The following is a 21,429-nucleotide window of genomic DNA, read 5'->3' as shown; positions in this document are numbered from 1 at the left end:
CGACAAACCGGAGTCCCGACAAACTGGGGTCCCGACACACCGGGTTCCTGACGAAATGGATTCCCGACCAACCGGGTTCCCGAGAGACTAGGTTGTTGTGACGCCGCGAGTGTGTTCTGGCCTCGGCTCACCGAAGGCCCGCTTGGGCTGGACGAGGCGCAGGGTGAAGGGCTGGGCCTTGGGCATCTCGCGCAGCATCTTGGCCACCTCGTAGTGTCGGCAGCCCACGATGGTCTGCTCGTTGATGGCCTCGATGCTGTCCCCCACGCAGACGCTGGGCAGGCGGTTGATGATGCTGCCCTCCTTGATGCGCTGCGGGACGAGGAAGGAGTCCGGACTCGTCACGGGCCACCCCGTGCCCTACCCGTCCCCCCGCCGCGACCCCGATCCGGCCCTGACCTTGATGAAGGCGTATCCGGCCCCGTTGTCGGTGATGGTCAGCCCCAGGGCGTCCTCGGTCTTGGTGACCTCGACCTCCTTGGTCTCCCCCCGGACGTGGGCGAAGATGAAGTCCTCCAGACCGATCTGGCCGCCCAGAAGCTTCTGCATCTCCACCTTGTGCGTGTTCAGCGTGCAGAACAGGATCTGGCGGACCCAGCGGATAACGTGGTTCGCCCGTTGCTTATTACTCGTGACATATATATGTGCATATATATATACAGTAGAGCCTCACTTATCCAACACTCGCTTATCCAACGTTCTGGATTATCCAACACATTTTTGCAGTCAATGTTTTCAATACATCGTGATATTTTGGTGGTAAATTCGTAAATACAGTAATTACTACGTAGCATTACTGTGTATTGAACTACTTTTTCTGCCAAATTTGTTGTCTAACATGATGTTTTGGTGCTTCATTTGTAAAATCATAACCTAATTTGATGATTAATAGGCTTTTCCTTAATGCCTCCTTATTATCCAACATATTCGCTTATCCAACATTCTTATGTTGGATAAGTGAAACTCTATTGTATATATATATATATGAGAAATAGGTCTATATCTGACTTAACTTTCTCAATATGTATTAAAACAATAATATATTATTACTACTTGGAGGGATATATTATTATTATTTGCAGGGATATTATTATTATTATTTGCAATGATATATTATTATTTGCAGGGATATAATTTCTTAGTATTATTTGCAAGGATATATTATTATTATTTGCAATGATATATTATTATTTGCAGGGATATAATTTATTATGATTTGCAAAGATATATTATTATTATTTGCAGGGATATATTATTATTATTATTATTATTATTAGCAGGAATATATTATTTGCAATGATATATTATTATTTGCAGGGATATAATTTCTTATTATTATTTGCAGGGATATAATAAATAATATATTATTATTATTATTAGGAGGAATATATTATTATTTGCAGGGATATAATTTCTTATTATTTGCAGGGATATAATATAATATTATTATTTGCAGGAATATAATATACTATTATTTTATTATTATTTGCAGTGATATATTATTTACAGGGATACAATATATTATTATTATTATTTGCAGGGATATAATATATTATGGTTATCATTATTTGCATGGATATATTATTATTTGCAAGAATACAATATTGTTATTATTATTTGCAGGGATATAATATATTATTATTGTTATCATTTTGCAGGAATATATTAGTATTATTTGCAAGGATATATTGTTATTTACAGGGATACAATATATTATTATTATTATTTGCAAGGATATATTATTATTATTTGCAGGGATATAATAATAATAATAATAATAATAATAATAATAATAATAATAATAATAAGTGTTCGACTTGTGATTTTGTGATACGAAATCCAGCATGTCTATCTTGTTTGCTGTGTCATAATAAAATAATAATAATAATAATAATAATAATAATAATAATGATAATAATAATACATCACAGAGTCCTAGACACTTGGGAAGTGTTCGACTTGTGATTTCGTGATATGAAATCCAGCATGTCTATCTTGTTTGCTGTGTCATAATAAAATAATAATAATAATAATAATAATAATAATAATAATAATAATAATACATCACACAGTCCTAGACACTTGGGAAGTGTTCGACTTGTGATTTTGTGATACGAAATCCAGCATGTCTATCTTGTTTGCTGTGTCATAATAATAATAATAATAATAATAATAAATGAGAGAGAGAGGCCTATCATAGACCACCCGATCCCTCCCGACAGATGCCCATATTGTAAGAGTCCAAGGTCATCTAGTCCAACCTCATTCTGTGACGACACCTTTCGATCCCTCCCGACAGATGCCCCTCCGGCCTCTGCTCAAGACCCAAGGATCCTAGAACGGGAGGGACCCCTCCGGGCTGTCCGGTTGGGCCAGGACCCCACCCGATCCCTCCCGGCGGACGTCCCGAGCGACGGCCTCACCTCGGTGGGGGAGATGCCGAAGACCTGGGCGATTTTGGCGTAGAGCTCCTTGACGTTGGTGAAGCCCTCGATCCGGCCGGTGGGGCTGCCGTGGGCCAGCTGCGTGTGGAAGACCAGGCGCGGACGGGGTCTCGGAGGGGGTCCAGACCGTGGCTCGGACCGCCCGGATCCCGGACCCGCAGCACCGGGGCCCCCGTTCTCCATTAGCACCACCACCACCACCACCACCACGATGGGCGACCACGACAACAATCCCGGCCTGAATTATTGATGGCCCACAAGCCGCAGCCGGGAAGGCGATCCCGGCCCTGGCAGGACGCCCGGAACCCGATCCTTCGCGGCATCAGAACCCAAAGACAGGTGACTCACCAAGCCTCACGGCTATAGTCAGTCCTGGGAGGTGTAGTTTCCCAAGGGCAGTGGCTTCCAAGTCTAGGACTCCTTATTATTATTATTATTATTATTATTATTATTATTATTGCTATCATATTATTATTACTATCTTATTATTGTTATCATGTTATTATTACTATATTATTATTATTATTGCTGTATTATTATTACTAACTTATTATTACTATATTATTAGGACTGCATATTATTATATTATTATTATTTTATTATGACACAGCAAAGAAGATAGACATGCTGGATTTCGTATCACAAAATCACAAGTCAACACTTCCCAAGTGTCTAGGACTGTGTGATGTATTATTATTATTATTATTATTATTATTATTATTATTATTATTACTATCATCATCATTATTATTATCATGCTATTATTACTATATTATTATTATTATTATTACTATCATATTATTATATTATTAGGACTCCATATTATATTATTATTATTATTATTACTATTTTATTATTTTTATTATTACTATCATGTTATTATTATTACTATATTATAAGGACTCCATATTATTATATTGTTATTATAATTGTTACTACATTATCATCATCATCATCATCATCATACACTATATATATATATATATATATATATATATATAATTATTTTTATATATATTGTATATATATTTATTATATAATAAATGTTATAATATATTTATAATATATTTATTATAGAATAAATATTATATTTATAATATATTAATTATATCACATATATATATAAATATGATTATATATATATAATTATTTATATATAAATATAAATAATTTATTATAATATTATATATTATAATATTATTATATTATAATTTATTATAATATAAATATAAATAAATTATATATATATATATAATTATTTTTGTATATACAGTAGAGTCTCACTTATCCAACACTCGCTTATCCAACGTTCTGGATTATCCAACACATTTTTGTAGTCAATGTTTTCAATATATCATGATGTTTTGGTGCTAAATTCGTAAATACAGTAATTACAACATAGCATTACTGCGGATTGAACTAATTTTTCTGTCAAATTTGTTGTATAGCATGATGTTTTGGTGTTGAATTTGTAAAATCATAACCTAATTTGATGTTTAATAGGTTTTTTCTTGATCTCTCCTTATTATCCAACATATTTGCTTATCCAACGTTCTGCCGGCCCGTTTATGTTGGATAAGTGAGACTCTACTGTATTGTATATTATATATTGTATATTTTATTATTTATTATTATAATTTTATTATTATTATATATTATTATTATTATTTATTATATAATAAATTTTATAATATATTTATATTTATTATATAATAAATATTCTAATTATAATATATTAATTATATCACACACACATATATATATATATATATAAAATTATATTTATTTATAATCTTTTACCTAAACAACGGCTTAAGTGGGGTCCGTTGCCATCGCCCTTTTAATTCCCCCAATATGTAAAACAGCCACTGCAGCCGCTTTCCTGATTGGACGCGCCTGCCGTCCAATCCGCGCGCCCCGTTTCCCCCACCGTGACGCGGTCTCATCATTCTAGGCGGAAGGGTGGCAGCCTATCAGAGCTGGGCCTGAGGCAGCTGCGAGCCAATCAGCGCCCGCAGAGCGGGAGCTATTTGCATAAGGGAACCCGATGGGAGGGGGCGAGGAGAAGGGGGCGGGGCTTCTCCCGGGAAAAAGAGAGAGAGAAAGAGAAAACGAGCAAAAGTTGGGATCTATTATTTCAATATTATTTTAATATTATTCTGATCGATCTCTTTAAGGCTGGGATCTTGCAAGGCCATGAAAGAAGAGGGATCTAGAAGCAAGGATTTATTATTGTTATTATTATTAATTGCTGAGATATAATTATATTATTATTATTTCCAAGGATATATTATATTAGATATTATTATTTGCAAAGATATATTATTATTATTTGCTGAGATTATTATTATTATTATTATTATTATTATTATTATTATTATTATTATTATTATTATTATTTCCAAGGATATATTATATTAGATATTATTATTTGCAAAGATATATTATTATTATTTGCTGAGATTATTATTATTATTATTATTTCCAAGGATATATTATATTAGATATTATTATTTGCAAAGATATATTATTATTTGCTGAGATTATTATTATTATTTGCAAGGATATATATTTTTGTTATATATTATTCTTTTCTGAGATTGCTGAGATTATTATTATTATTATTATTTGCAAGGATATATTATTATATATTATTATATGCTGGGATATAATATAATAATAGTATATTATTATTTGTAGGGCTTTATTATTTGCTGAGATATATAATAATATTATTGTTTGCAAGGATATATTATTATTTGCTGAAATTAATATAATAATATATTATTATTATTATTTGCAAGGATATATATTTTTGTTATATATTATTCTTTTCTGAGATTGCTGAGATTATTATTATTATTATTATTATTATTTGCAAGGATATATTATTATATATTATTATATGCTGGGATATAATATAATAATAGTATATTATTATTATTTGTAGGGCTTTATTATTTGCTGAGATATATAATAATATTATTGTTTGCAAGGATATATTATTATTTGCTGAAATTAATATAATAATATATTATTATTATTATTTGCAAGGATATATATTTTTGTTATATATTATTCTTTTCTGAGATATAATATAATAATATTATTATTTGCAAGGATGTATTACTTTTAGTAGGGATAAATTATTATTTGCTGAGATATAATATAATATATTATTATTATTGTTTGCAAGGATATATTATTTGCTGAAATATAATATAATCATTATTTGCAAGGATATATTATTATATTATATATCATTATTTGCTGCGATATAATATAATAATAAATTATTATGTGCAAGGATGTATTATTATTTGTGAGGATAAATTATTATTTGCTGAGATATATAATAATATATTATTATTGTTTGCAAGGATATATTATTATTTGCTGAGATCAATATAATATTATTATTATTTGCAAGGATGTATTATTATGTTATATATTATTATATGCTGAGATATAATAATAATATTATTTGCAAGGGTGTATTATTATTAGTAGGGATATATTATTATTTTCTGAGATATAATGTAATAATATATTATTGTTTGCCAGGATATATTATTATTTGCTGAGATTAATATAATAATATATTATTATTTGTAAGGATATATTATTATGTTATATATTATTATATGCTGAGATATAATATAATAATATATTATTATGTTGTTATTATTTGCTGAAATATAATATAATCATATTGTTATTTGCAAGGGTATATTATTACTATTTGCAGGGATATGTTATTATTTTCAGGGGTATTGGGTTCAATAAGGAAGAGATTGAGGAGCAAATTATTATTATTATTATTATTATTATTATTATTATTGTTGTTGTTGTTTGCAGGTTTCCTCCCTTGATTGTGAACAGAGCTATGGCACACAGTGCGAAACCCACTGGATTGATGTGAGCATCAAATATCTTTCAAATTATTATTATTATTATTACAAATTATATATTGCGTGTGTGTGTGTGTGTGTGTGTGTGTGTGTGTATATATATATATATATATATATATATATAAATTTATAAATAATAAATTATATGTATATAACTAGACACTCCCAATTATTATTATTATTATTATTACTAAATTTATAAATTATTATATTATATGTATAACTAGACACTCTCAATTATTATTATTATTATCACTATTACAAGTTATATATATGTGTGTATAAATATATATATAAATTTATAAATTATAATTTATTATATTATATATATATAACTAGACACTCCCAATTATTATTATTATTACTACATTTATAAATTATTATATTATATGTATAACTAGACACTCCCAATTATTATTATTATTATTATTACTATTATGAGTTGTATTATATATATATAGACACTCCCAATTATTATTATTACTATTACTATTATGAGTTATATTATATATGTGTGTGTGTATAAATATATATAAAAATTATAAATTACAAATTATTATATATATAACTAGACACTCCCAGTTATTATTATTATTAATAATAATATTAATATTATTACTATTACGAGTGATATATATATATATATATATATATATATATATATATATGCATCTGTATAAACCTATATAGATATAGATATATATAGATTATAATTTATTATATATATAACTAGACACTCCCAATTATTATTATTAATAATAATATTAATATTATTACTATTACAAGTGATATATATATGCATGTGTATAAACATATATATATATATATAGATAGATAGATTATAATTTATTATATATATAACTAGGCACTCCCAATTATTATTATTATTATTAATAATATTAATATTATTACTATTACAAGTGATATATATATATATATGCATGTGTATAAACATATATATATATATATATATATATAGATAGATAGATAGATTATAATTTATTATATATATAACTAGGCACTCCCAACTATTATTATTATTATTATTACTATTACAAGTTATATTATATATATGTGTGTGTGTGTATAAATATATATAAAATTTATTTATATATTATATATATAACTAGACACTCCCAATTATTATTATTAATAATAATATTAATATTATTACTATTACGAGTGATATATATATAATATATATATATATGCATCTGTATAAACATATATAGATATAGATATATATAGATTATAATTTATTATATATATAACTACACTCCCAATTATTATTATTAATAATAATATTAATATTATTACTATTACGAGTGATATATATATATATATATATATGCATTTGTATAAACATATATAGATATAGATATATATAGATTATAATTTATTATATATATAACTAGACACTCCCAATTATTATTAGACGAATTAACATTTCTGTTAAGATCCTATAGAGTACAATCAACAAATAAGACTGACTGGAATTTATTTAGAGATTATATGGCAACTAATATTACTTAATTCCTTTTTTTTTTTAATTGGAAACTGGTAAAATGACTAGAAGACACAGGCTCTACCAGGACAAGACATAAATATAATATAATTTAATTAGATTCTCATAAGGGACGAATGGAAGTACAAAACATGTTACATGTGCGTGAGTGTTTTTTTTTTTTCTTTTCTTTGTGTAATCTATATATATATCTATATATATAAAAGGCTTTTGGCATCACGGCGACTCACAAAACAAAAAAACCCAACACCCCCCAAACTCTAAAATTGGCAACACAATCCATCATCCCTGCCTCCAGTAAGATACAACACAATCACACAAAAAACACAATCACAACACCAAAAAAAGGCCAAAACCCACAACAGGCAATGTACGCATGCGCGCGGAACTCAAAGTATTTTTCGGGACAGGGACCATGGGCGGGAACTTCTACTATTCTTATTCTTATTGCCATGTTTTCTATATTTTGTAATATATATATATATAAAATACAAAATAATAAATACAGCCAGACATTGGAGCTGCAAGGATATTCAGTGCAATTCAACCCGACCAATAAAAGATTAACCTTCGCAAAAGGCGACCAGGCTTTGAAACAGTGATACTACTCTGAAGCTGACCAACCAAAGATTTCCCCTAGGTAGCAAGCACCCAGGCTTTGAACCACCGAGGCTATTCATTACAATTCTACCCCCCTAAAAGGCAACTACCTAACCTTCCAAGCAGCAAGCCTACTCCTTTCTATTCCAGCTCACCAAACAAGGATTCACATAAGAAAATGGCCAGGCTTTCAGGCTACAAAGCTATTCACTGTTATTCCACCTACCTAACAAAGAATTCCCATAAGCCACAGCAACGCGTGGCCGGGCACAGCTAGTATATATATATATTAAATCTCTCACCCTTCTCTTTTTTATTATTATTATTATTACTCATATATATATATATATATATATATATATATATATATATATATATATCTCCTTTCTTTAATTTTTGTGTTGTTTGTGTTGTTTTTGTTAATGTGACACTGGTAAACTCAATAAAAATTATAATGGGAATTTGCTTTTGATTTTCAGGGCCGGTGAGAGCCAACCGGGTGGCCTCCTGGTGTCCGTCAAGCAGGAGAAAGGGGAGAAGCCGCTCGCCGAGGAGGAGGTGAGCCCCTGAGCATGCGCAGAGTGCATTTGCGACTTTTTGCTTTTTTTGCAAAAAGACGCCCATCGTGTTCCTGTTTTGCAGCCGGTGAAGAAGCGCGGCTGGCCCAAAGGCAAGAAGCGGAAGAAGGTTCTCCCCAACGGCCCGAAAGCGCCCGTGACGGGCTACGTCCGCTTCCTGAACGAGCGGCGGGAGCAGATTCGAACCCAGCGCCCGGACTTGCCTTTCCCCGAAATCACCAAGATGCTGGGAGCCGAATGGAGCAAGCTGCCACCCACCGATAAGCAGGTCTATTACACATTTTATTCATTTTCTAAATATTATTATTATTATTATTATTATTATTATTGTTATTATATAAGATACTAGCTGTGCCCGGCCAAACGTTGCTGTGGCAAAGTGGTGGTGGTATTGGTTAAAAGTTGTTGTGGAATTTTTATTTGACATTATTTGTATTTTTTAAAATTAATTTTATTGTAACTTATCTTTTTTATTTATTATATTTTATTATTTTGTTGTATTATTTTTAGTTATTTTGTTATAGTATTTTATTGTATTAATTTTTAGTGTTTTTAATTATTTTAGTGTTTTTATTATTTTTTATTGTATTAATTGTATTTATTTTATTTTTTTATTCTTTTATTAACACTGGGCTGATTGGGTTGCTAGGAGACCAAGTGGGCGGAGCTTAGCCTTCTAAACTGGCAGCAATTGGATAAAAAAATTATTGCTCTCCCTCTAAGTAGGACTTTATTTTTCTTTTCTTTTTGTTGTATCAACCTAGAGGCATGGATGATGGGTTGTGTTGTCAAATTTCGAGGTTGGGGGGCCTGTAGTTTTGTTGTTTTGTCCGCTGCCCTGATGCCATCACTCTTTTATATATATAGATACAATATTAAATCTTCTATATATATAAAAGAGTGATGGAATCCTGGCGACCGCCAAAACAACAAAAGTAAACACCCCACAAACTCGAAATTTGACAACACAACCCATCATCCACGCCTCTAGGTTGATATAACAAAAAGAAAAGAAAAATAAAGTCCAAATTAGAGGGAGAGGAATAATTGTTTTTATCCTATTGCTGCCAGTTAGAAGGCTAAGCTCCGCTCACTTGGTCTCCTAGCAACCCACTCAGCCCAGGGGACCCTTTACCTTAACTACCACCAATTCCTCAATACTTTATTTCCCATACCACCATACTTCGCCACAGCAACGCGTGGCCGGGCACAGCTAGTCTATATATATAAAAGAGTGATGGCATCACGGCAGCGGACAAAACAACAAAAGTAAACACCCCACAACCTCGAAAATTGACATCACAACCCCTCATCCATGCCTCTAGGTTGATACAACAAAAAGAAAAGAAAAACAAAGTCCTAATTAGAGGGAGAGGAATAATTGTTTTTATCCAATTGCTGCCAGTTAGAAGGCTAAGCTCCTCCAACTTGGTCTCCTAGCAACCCAATAAAAAATAATAAAAAACACTAAAATTAATACAATAAAATACTATAATAACAGGAAAATAACTAAAAATAATACAAGAAAATAATAAAATATAATACATAAAAATATATCTTACAGTAAAATTAATAAAAAAAATGCAAATAACGTCAAATAAAAATTACACAACAATTTTTAACCAATACCACCACCACTTTGCCACAGCAACGCATGGCCGGGCACAGCTAGTAATAATATAATAATTTATTTTTTATCCCAGCGGTACCTGGATGAAGCGGAGCGTGAGAAGCAGCAATACATGAAGGAGCTTCGGGAATATCAGCAGTCGGAAGCCTACAAGGTCTGCGCCGAGAAGATGCAGGAAAAGAAGATCAAGAAAGGTATTATTATTAAATAATAATAACAATAAATAAGTACTGTACTATAATAATAAATAGTAACCTAAATATAATAATAATAATAATAATAAAATCCAGCATATATATCTCATTTGCTGTGTCATAATGTGTCCTTGTGTCAATTATTATTATTATTGTTGTATATATATATATATCAATAATAAATAATAACTAAATATATAATAAAAAATAAAATAATAAAAATAAAATAGTAATAATAAATTCCAGCATATATATCTCAATAAATAATAACATAAATCAATATGTAATAATAAATATATAATAATATAATAATGATATAATATAATAATAATAAAATCCAGCATATATCTCTCATTTGCTGTGTCATAATGTGTCCTTGTGTCAATTATTATTATTATTGTTGTGTATATATATATATATATATATATATATATATATATATATATATCAATAATAAATAATAACTAAATATATAATAAAAAATAAAATAATAAAAATAAAATAGTAATAATAAATTCCAGCATATATATCTCAATAAATAATAACGTAAATCAATATGTAATAATAAATATATAATAATATAATAATGATATAATATAATAATAATAAAATCCAGCATATATCTCTCATTTGCTGTGTCATACTGTGTCCTTGTGTCAATTATTATTATTATTGTTGTATATATATATATATATATATATCAATAATAAATAATAACTAAATATATAATAAAAAATAAAATAATAAAAATAAAATAGTAATAATAAATTCCAGCATATATATCTCAATAAATAATAACGTAAATCAATATGTAATAATAAATATATAATAATATAATAATGATATAATATAATAATAATAAAATCCAGCATATATCTCTCATTTGCTGTGTCATACTGTGTCCTTGTGTCAATTATTATTATTATTGTTGTATATATATATATATATATCAATAATAAATAATAACTAAATATATAATAAAAAATAAAATAATAAAAATAAAATAGTAATAATAAATTCCAGCATATATATCTCAATAAATAATAACGTAAATCAATATGTAATAGTAAATATATAATAATATAATAATGATATAATATAATAATAATAAAATCCAGCATATATCTCTCATTTGCTGTGTCATACTGTGTCCTTGTGTCAATTATTATTATTATTGTTGTATATATATATATATATATCAATAATAAATAATAACTAAATATATAATAAAAAATAAAATAATAAAAATAAAATAGTAATAATAAATTCCAGCATATATATCTCAATAAATAATAACGTAAATCAATATGTAATAGTAAATATATAATAATATAATAATGATATAATATAATAATAATAAAATCCAGCATATATCTCTCATTTGCTGTGTCATACTGTGTCCTTGTGTCAATTATTATTATTATTGTTGTATATATATATATATATCAATAATAAATAATAACTAAATATATAATAAAAAATAAAATAATAAAAATAAAATAGTAATAAATTCCAGCATATATATCTCAATAAATAATAACATAAATCAATATGTAATAATAAATATATAATAATATAATAATGATATAATATAATAATAATAAAATCCAGCATATATCTCTCATTTGCTGTGTCATACTGTGTCCTTGTGTCAATTATTATTATTATTGTTGTATATATATATATATATATATATATATATCTCCATAATAAATAATAACTAAATATATAATAAAAAATAAAATAATAAAAATAAAATAGTAATAATAAATTCCAGCATATATATCTCAATAAATAATAACGTAAATCAATATGTAATAGTAAATATATAATAATATAATAATGATATAATATAATAATAATAAAATCCAGCATATATCTCTCATTTGCTGTGTCATACTGTGTCCTTGTGTCAATTATTATTATTATTATTATTGTTGTTATTATTATTCTTTTCCAGAGGATGCCGGACCCGGAGGCTTGAATACCTTACTGAATGGGTACAAGGTAAACACCGTAATTTGTGTTTTTTAGTTGGGTTTATTTAATTGATATTATTATTATTATTATTATTATTATTATTATTATTATTGTTATTATTATTATTATTTGTTTTCCAATTAGACCGGTGAAGGTGCCAGTGACAGCTTCTCCTCCTTTGACGTCCCCATTTTCACGGAGGAATTCTTAGACCAGAACAAAGGTAATATAAAGCAAGTCCAAGCAGAGGCACCATCCGATCCCTCCCGACAGATGGCCACCCAGTCCCTGCTTCATAATAATGACGATAGAAAGCACCATCCGATCCTTCCAGACAGATAGCCACACAGTCTCTGATTCACAATAATAATAATAATAATAATAATAATAATAATAATAATAGAAAAGGAAGGCACAATCTGAGCCCTCCCGACAGATGGCCACTCAGTCTGATTCACAATAATAATGATAATAATAAGGGAAGGCACCATCCGATCCCTCCCGACAGATTGCCATGCAGTCTGATTCACAATAATAATAATAATGATAATGATAATAATAATAAAGGAAGGCACCATCCGATCCCTCCCAACAGATGGCAACACAGTCTGGTTCACAATAATAATAATAATAATAATAATAATAATAATAATAATAATAATAACAATAACAACAATAATAATAATAATAGAAAAGCAAGGCACCATCCGATCCCTCCCGACAGATGGCCACGCAGTCTGATTCACAATAATAATAATAATGATAATGATAATAATAATAAAGGAAGGCACCATCCGATCCCTCCCAACAGATGGCAACACAGTCTGGTTCACAATAATAATAATAATAATAATAATAATAATAATAATAATAATAATAATAACAACAACAACAATAATAATAATAATAATAGAAAAGCAAGGCACCATCCGATCCCTCCCGACAGATGGCCACGCAGTCTGATTCACAACAACAACAACAGAAAAGGAAGGCACCATCCGATCCCTCCCGACAAATGGCCATCCACTCTATGATTCGTAATAATAATAATAATAATGATGATGATGATGATAATAAAGGAAGGCACCATCCGATCCCTCTGGGCAGATGGCCACCCAGCCGTAGATGTGATCTATCTACTGATATGAACCTTAGAGTCGGGTGAGAAGGGAGGCACCGTCCGATCCCTCCCGACAGATGGCCACGCAGTCTGATTCACAACAATATAATCTGATCCCTCCTGACAGATGGCCCTCTGGTGTCTGATTCACAATAATAATAATAATAATAATAATAATAATAATAATAATAATAATAGAAAAGCAAGGCACCATCCAATCCCTCCCGACAGATGGCCATGCAGTCTGATTCACAATAATAATAATAATAATGATAATGATAATAAAGGAAGGCACCATCCGATCCCTCCCAACAGATGGCAACACAGTCTGGTTCACAATAATAATAATAATAATAATAATAATAATAATAATAATAATAAAGGAAGGCACCATCCGATCCCTCCCAACAGATGGCAACACAGTCTGGTTCACAATAATAATAATAATAATAATAACAATAATAATAATAATAATAGAAAAGGAAGGCACCATCCGATCCCTCCCGACAAATGGCCATCCACTCTATGATTCTTAATAATAATAATAATAATGATGATGATGATGATAATAAAGGAAGGCACCATCCGATCCCTCTGGGCAGATGGCCACCCAGCCATAGATGTGATCTATCTACTGATATGAACCTTAGAGTCGGGTGAGAAGGGAGGCACCGTCCGATCCCTCCCGACAGATGGCCACGCAGTCTGATTCACAACAATATAATCTGATCCCTCCTGACAGATGGCCCTCTGGTGTCTGCTCATTTTCCAAGACTTTTGCAGGTTTGTGATCCCACCAGTTCTTTGCTGCTGGGAGGTGGGACTTGAGGCATGAGTTCCAATGAATCATTTGGGCCACATAGTTGTGCCTCTGTTTGTAGTCTGTCTGTGCGATTTTTTTTACAGCAGCTGAGGATATGATCAATGGTTTCGTCGGTTTCCTTTATTATTATGCCTTCCTTTATTATTATTATTATTATTATTATTATTATTATTATTATTATTATTACCACTTGTGCTGCAAAGGGAGGCACCGTCCGATCCCTCCCGATGGATGGCCACCCCGTAATAATATAATAATATATCAATATAAAATAAAATATAATTTAATATAGCATTATAATTATTATATTATATATAATAAGACTCTTAGAGGGGCCATCCAGTCCAACCCCACTTGTGCTGCAAAGGGAGGCACCATCTGATCCCTCCCGACAGATGGCCACGCAGTCTGATTCACAATAATAATAATAATAATGATAATAATAAAGGAAGGCACCATCCGATCCCTCCTGGCAGATGGCCACCCGGCCGTAGATGTGATCTATCTATTGATATAGAATCTATAGATATACATCTATTGATATATGAACCTTAGAGTCGGGTGAGAAGGGAGGCACTGTCCAATCCCTCCCGGCGGATGGCCACGCAGTCTGATTCACAATAATAATAATAATAATGATAATAATAAAGGAAGGCACCATCCGATCCCTCCTGGCAGATGGCCACCCGGCCGTAGATGTGATCTATCTATTGATATAGAATCTATAGATATACATCTATTGATATATGAACCTTAGAGTCGGGTGAGAAGGGAGGCACCGTCCGATCCCTCCCGACAGATGGCCACGCAGTCTGATTCACAATAATAATAATGATAATGATAATAATAATAAAGGAAGGCACCATCCGATCCCTCCTGGCAGATGGCCACCCGGCCGTAGATGTGATCTATCTATTGATATAGAATCTATAGATATACATCTATTGATATATGAACCTTAGAGTCGGGTGAGAAGGGAGGCACCGTCCGATCCCTCCCGGCGGATGGCCACGCAGTCTGATTCACAATAATAATAATGATAATGATAATAATAATAAAGGAAGGCACCATCCGATCCCTCCTGGCAGATGGCCACCCGGCCGTAGATGTGATCTATCTATTGATATAGAATCTATAGATATACATCTATTGATATATGAACCTTAGAGTCGGGTGAGAAGGGAGGCACCGTCCGATCCCTCCCGGCGGATGGCCACGCAGTCTGATTCACAATAATAATAATGATAATGATAATAATAATAAAGGAAGGCACCATCCGATCCCTCCTGGCAGATGGCCACCCGGCCGTAGATGTGATCTATCTATTGATATAGAATCTATAGATATACATCTATTGATATATGAACCTTAGAGTCGGGTGAGAAGGGAGGCACCGTCCGATCCCTCCCGGCGGATGGCCACGCAGTCTGATTCACAATAATAATAATAATAATGATAATAATAAAGGAAGGCACCGTCCGATCCCTCCTGGCAGATGGCCACCCGGCCGTAGATGTGATCTATCTATTGATATAGAATCTATAGATATACATCTATTGATATCTGAACCTTAGAGTCGGGTGAGAAGGGAGGCACTGTCCAATCCCTCCCGACAGATGGCCACGCAGTCTGATTCACAATAATAATAATAATAATGATAATAATAAAGGAAGGCACCGTCCGATCCCTCCTGGCAGATGGCCACCCAGCCGTAGATGTGATCTATCTATTGATATAGAATCTATAGATATACATCTATTGATATCTGAACCTTAGAGTCGGGTGAGAAGGGAAGCACCATCCGATCCCTCCCGGCGGATGGCCACGCAGTCTGATTCACAATAATAATAATAATAATGATAATAATAATAAAGGAAGGCACCATCCAATCCCTCCTGGCAGATGGCCACCCAGCCGTAGATGTGATCTATCTATTGATATAGAATCTATAGATATACATCTATTGATATCTGAACCTTAGAGTCGGGTGAGAAGGGAGGCACCGTCCGATCCCTCCCGGCGGATGGCCAGCCTGACTCTTGTCTCCCCCTGCAGCGCGGGAGGCGGAGCTGCGCCGCCTGCGCAAGGCGAACACGGAGTTCGAGGAGCAGAACGCGCTGCTGGAGCGGCACACGCGGAGCATGAGCTGCGCCAAGGAGCGGCTGGAGCAGGAGCTGGCCGCCGAGGAGAGGCAGGCCCGGGACCTCCAGGCCCAGCTCCAGGCCGTGCGACAGGCCCTCGCACGCTCCTTCGCCAGCCTGCCCCTCCCAGGTACAAACCACACAACCCCCCCCCCCCCCCATAAAAGACCCCTCATATTTTAAGTTGGACCTCAACGCATCCGTGTGCCAAGTTGGGTCCGGGTCCGTTGCACTGTGGAGGAGCCTTGGCGGATCAAACAAATATACGTACAAACTTTGCCAAACTTTTGCCAAACTTTTTCCGCCCCCTCCCCATTGCAATTGCAGGGACTGGAGAGACCCCAACCCTGAATACTTTGGATTTCTACATGGCCAAGCTGCACAGCGCCATCGAAAGCAACCCAGCTCAACACGAGCGGCTGGTGGTCCGCGTCAAGGAGATCCTGTCCCGCATCGCAAGGTCGGTCTCCATCATATATATATATATATTCCCAAGCTAATTTTCTCTTTTTATTATGTGTATAGATAATATTATATTATGTATATTATATATTATAATATATTATCTATAATATAATATACTATACTATATTAGAGAAATAATATAATATAATAATATTGTAAGAATATAATAGAGAAGATAATTTATATTATTATTAAATCATATATTATAGTATATAATATACATAATATAATTTTCTCTTTTTAATATGTGTATAGATAATATTATATTATGTATATTATATATTATAATATATTATCTATAATATAATATACTATATTAGAGAAATAATATAATATAATAATATTGTAAGAATATAATAGAGAAGATAATTTATATTATTATTAGATAATATTATATTATAGTATATAATATACATAATATAATTTTCTCTTTTTATTATGTGTATAGATAATATTATATTATGTATATTATATATTATAATATATTATCTACAATATAATATACTATACTATATTAGAGAAATAATATAATATAATAATATTGTAAGAATATAATAGAGAAGATAATTTATATTATTATTAGATAATATTATATTATAGTATATAATATACATAATATAATTTTCTCTTTTTATTATGTGTATAGATAATATTATATTATGTATATTATATATTATAATATATTATCTACAATATAATATACTATACTAAATTAGAGAAATAATATAATAATATTGTAAGAATATAATAGAGAAGATAATTGTATGTATATTATTATTAGATAATATTATATTATAGTATATAATATACATAATATAATTTTCTCTTTTTATTATGTGTATAGATAATATTATATTATGTATATTATATCTATATATATAAATGAGTAATGGCATCACGGCGACCCACAAAACAACAAAACTACAGGCCCCCCAACCTCGAAATTTGACAACACAACCCATCATCCACGCCTCTGGGTTGATACAACAAAAAGAAAAGAAAAATGAAGTCCTAATTAGAGGGAGAGGAATAATTGCTTTTATCCAATTGCTGCCAGTTAGAAGGCTAAGCTCCTCCCACTTGGTCTCCTAGCAACCCAATAAAAAATAATAAAAAACACTAAAAAATAATTAAAAACACCAAAAGATTAATACAGTAAAATACTATAACAGAAAATCACTAAAAATAATACAAGAAAATAATAAAATATAATAAATAAAAAGATATCTTACAATAAAAGATTAATACAATAAAATACTATAATAACAGAAAATAACTAAAAATAATACAAGAAAATAATAAAATCTAATAAATAAAAATATAACTTACAATAAAATTAATTAAAAAATGCAAATAACGTCAAATAAAAATTACACAACAATTTTTAACCAATACTACCACCACTTTGCCACAGCAACGCGTGGCCGGGCACAGCTAGTATTATAATATATTATCTATAATATAATATACTATACTATATTAGAGAAATAATATAATAATATTGTAAGAATATAATAGAGAAGATAATTGTATGTATATTATTATTAGATAATATTATATTATAGTATATAATATACATAATATATATCTATACTATACTATAATATATTAGAGAAATAATATAATAGAATAATAATATAATAATATAATATAATAATATAATATTAGAGGAGATAATTGTATGTATATTAAAGCACAAGGATATTGGATGAATGGATTTTAACCGTATGTTTTTATATTTTTATATTGTATTAATTGTTTGTAATGGATTTTATTTACTGTTATGTTTATTTATGTGTCGGTATCGAATTGTTGCCAGTTGTGTACGCCGCCCTGAGTCCCTTCAGGTTAGAAGGGCGGGATATAAATGTTGGAAATAAATAAATAAAAATATTATTATTAGATAATATTATATTATATATATTACATACTATATTATCTATACTATACTATACTATATTAGAGAAATAATATAATAATAATATTATAAGAATATAATAATATTAGAGAAGATAATTGTATGTATATTATTATTAGATATTATATTACAGTATATATATTATATACTATTAGAGAAATAATATAATATAATAATAATATTCTAAGAATTTAATATAATAATATAATATTAGAGAAGATAATTTTATGTATTATATATATCAATAATGTAAATATAAAATAATAAATATAATAATGGTTATATTGTACAATATAATTATATGATAAATATAAAATAAAAATAACAATCGTTTTATTATACAATACAATTAAATGTAAATATAAAATAAAAATAATAATGGTTATTATTATTGTACAATATAATTATATGATAAATATAAAATGAAAATAATAGTTATATTATTATTATTATACAATATAATTATATGATAAATATAAAATAATATTATAATTATATGATGTAAAATAATAAAAATATAATAATAACAACTGTAGTTCTCATTATACAATTGTATAATAAATATTATATGATATGTATAAAATAATATTACATTAAAGAAGACAGTTGTACTTTTATTATTATACAAAACAATAATATAATATATATAATAAAGATGTAATAATAATAAGTTATATTATTATTATACAGTACAATTATATGATAAATATAAAATAATAAAAATATAATAATTGTTATATTGTACAGAACAATAATATAATATAATATAATGATAAAAAAGAAAATAATAACAGACCATAGTTGTCCTTACATTATACAATAATATAATGTAATAAATATAATAATAAAATATAATAATAATACAATAATATAATAGAATAAATATATATTAATAATAATCTCATGCTATTTTTATTCTCTTTCCAGTGAACATCTATGAACGGATTCATTTATTCTCCGCCATCCGGATTCGCTTCTCTTCGCCTTTTATTTACATTGATTTGCCTTCATTCTCAACCAATACAGAACATTAATTATATATATTCAATAGGCAAAAATCAATGTATTTAATAGCAAACCCTCTTTTCTTATAGAACCTTTGCTTTTTCCGAATGGGAAAAAATATAAATAATATTCCTGTTTAATGTACTAGTTACAGCTTTCTTTCTCACTGAATGTTCTGTGCAATGTATGGAGGGGAGAGAATTATATATATATATATATACATTTCTATATATATATATATTAGCAATATAATAAGATGTAGTTCTATTTCTTCTATGCCTTTTTCTAAAATAAAAGGGAAAAAAATATAAATCTCATCTGGATGGTTATTATTATTAATAATAATTCATTAATATTCTTCTTCTGAGGCTACTCCCAGGCAGGCTTCACTAGGCCCGACTAGGCCCGGTTGTCATAGAAACGCTCACGCTGCCGTTTTATAATAAGATTTAGTTCTATGTATTTTTTCTAAAATAAAAGAAAAAATATATAAATCTCACCTGGATGGTTATTATTATTATTATTAATTCATTAATATTAGTTATTAATTCCCGTCATTAATATTTTCTTCTGAGGCTACTCCAAGGCAGGCTTCACTAAGCCCGACTAGGCCCGGTTGCCATAGAAACGCTCACGCTGCCGTTTTATAATAAGATTTAGTTCTATGTCTTTTTTCTAAACTAAAAGGAAAAAAAATATATAAATCTCACCCGGATGGTTATTATTATTATTATTATTATTATTATTAATTCATTAATATTCGTTATTAATTCCTGTCATTAATATTCTTCTTCTGAGGCTACTCCAAGGCAGGCTTCACTAGGCCCGACTAGGCCCGGTTGCCATAGAAACGCTCACGCTGCCGTTTTATAATAAAATGTAGTTCTATTTCTTCTATGTCTTTTTTCTAAAATAAAAGGGAAAAAATATAAATCTCACCTGGTTGGTTATTATTATTGTTATTTATTAATTCCCGTCATTAATCTTCGTCTTCTTCTGAGACTACTCCCAGGCAGGCTTCACTAGGCCCGACTAGGCCCGGTTGCCAGGGCGACGCCTCACGCTCTCCTTTTCGCCCCGCCCCTCTTTTTTCCG

At 30.0% G+C, this 21,429-nt stretch overlaps 2 protein-coding genes across 5 annotated transcripts in view; one reads left to right on the top strand and one right to left on the bottom strand.

Annotated features, from left to right (window-relative positions):
• Window positions 1-21,335, bottom strand: part of gipc3 (GIPC PDZ domain containing family member 3) — a 23,936-nt gene extending 2,601 nt beyond the window's left edge. Inside the window, exons 1-4 of one of the 4 annotated variants that reach the window (XM_062959336.1) lie at window positions 21,274-21,335; window positions 10,768-10,844; window positions 400-585; window positions 132-312 (exon numbers count right to left, since the gene is read on the bottom strand). In XM_062959336.1, coding sequence (XP_062815406.1) covers window positions 132-312; window positions 400-549 — 331 coding nt within the window. In that variant the 5' untranslated portion in view covers window positions 550-585; window positions 10,768-10,844; window positions 21,274-21,335. Of the gene's footprint in view, window positions 1-131; window positions 313-399; window positions 586-2,423; window positions 2,523-4,244; window positions 4,260-10,767; window positions 10,847-21,273 lie in introns of those variants that run through there. The other 3 variants (XM_062959339.1, XM_062959338.1, XM_062959337.1) reach the window with 3 other exon arrangements.
• hmg20b (high mobility group 20B) lies at window positions 8,904-20,651 on the top strand (the record flags this gene model as incomplete). The annotated part of the gene is made up of 8 exons (XM_062959888.1): window positions 8,904-9,038; window positions 9,123-9,326; window positions 10,762-10,882; window positions 12,843-12,889; window positions 13,007-13,085; window positions 16,861-17,076; window positions 17,274-17,406; window positions 20,257-20,651. Coding segments are annotated over 8 exons (948 nt in total), but the record flags the coding sequence as incomplete, so codon positions are not given.
• Window positions 21,336-21,429: the final 94 nt, after the last annotated feature.

This window comes from Anolis carolinensis, unplaced genomic scaffold (genome assembly GCF_035594765.1).
Source record: "Anolis carolinensis isolate JA03-04 unplaced genomic scaffold, rAnoCar3.1.pri scaffold_7, whole genome shotgun sequence".
NCBI lineage: Eukaryota > Metazoa > Chordata > Lepidosauria > Squamata > Dactyloidae > Anolis > Anolis carolinensis.
This window is presented reverse-complemented; position numbering and strand designations above follow the sequence as displayed.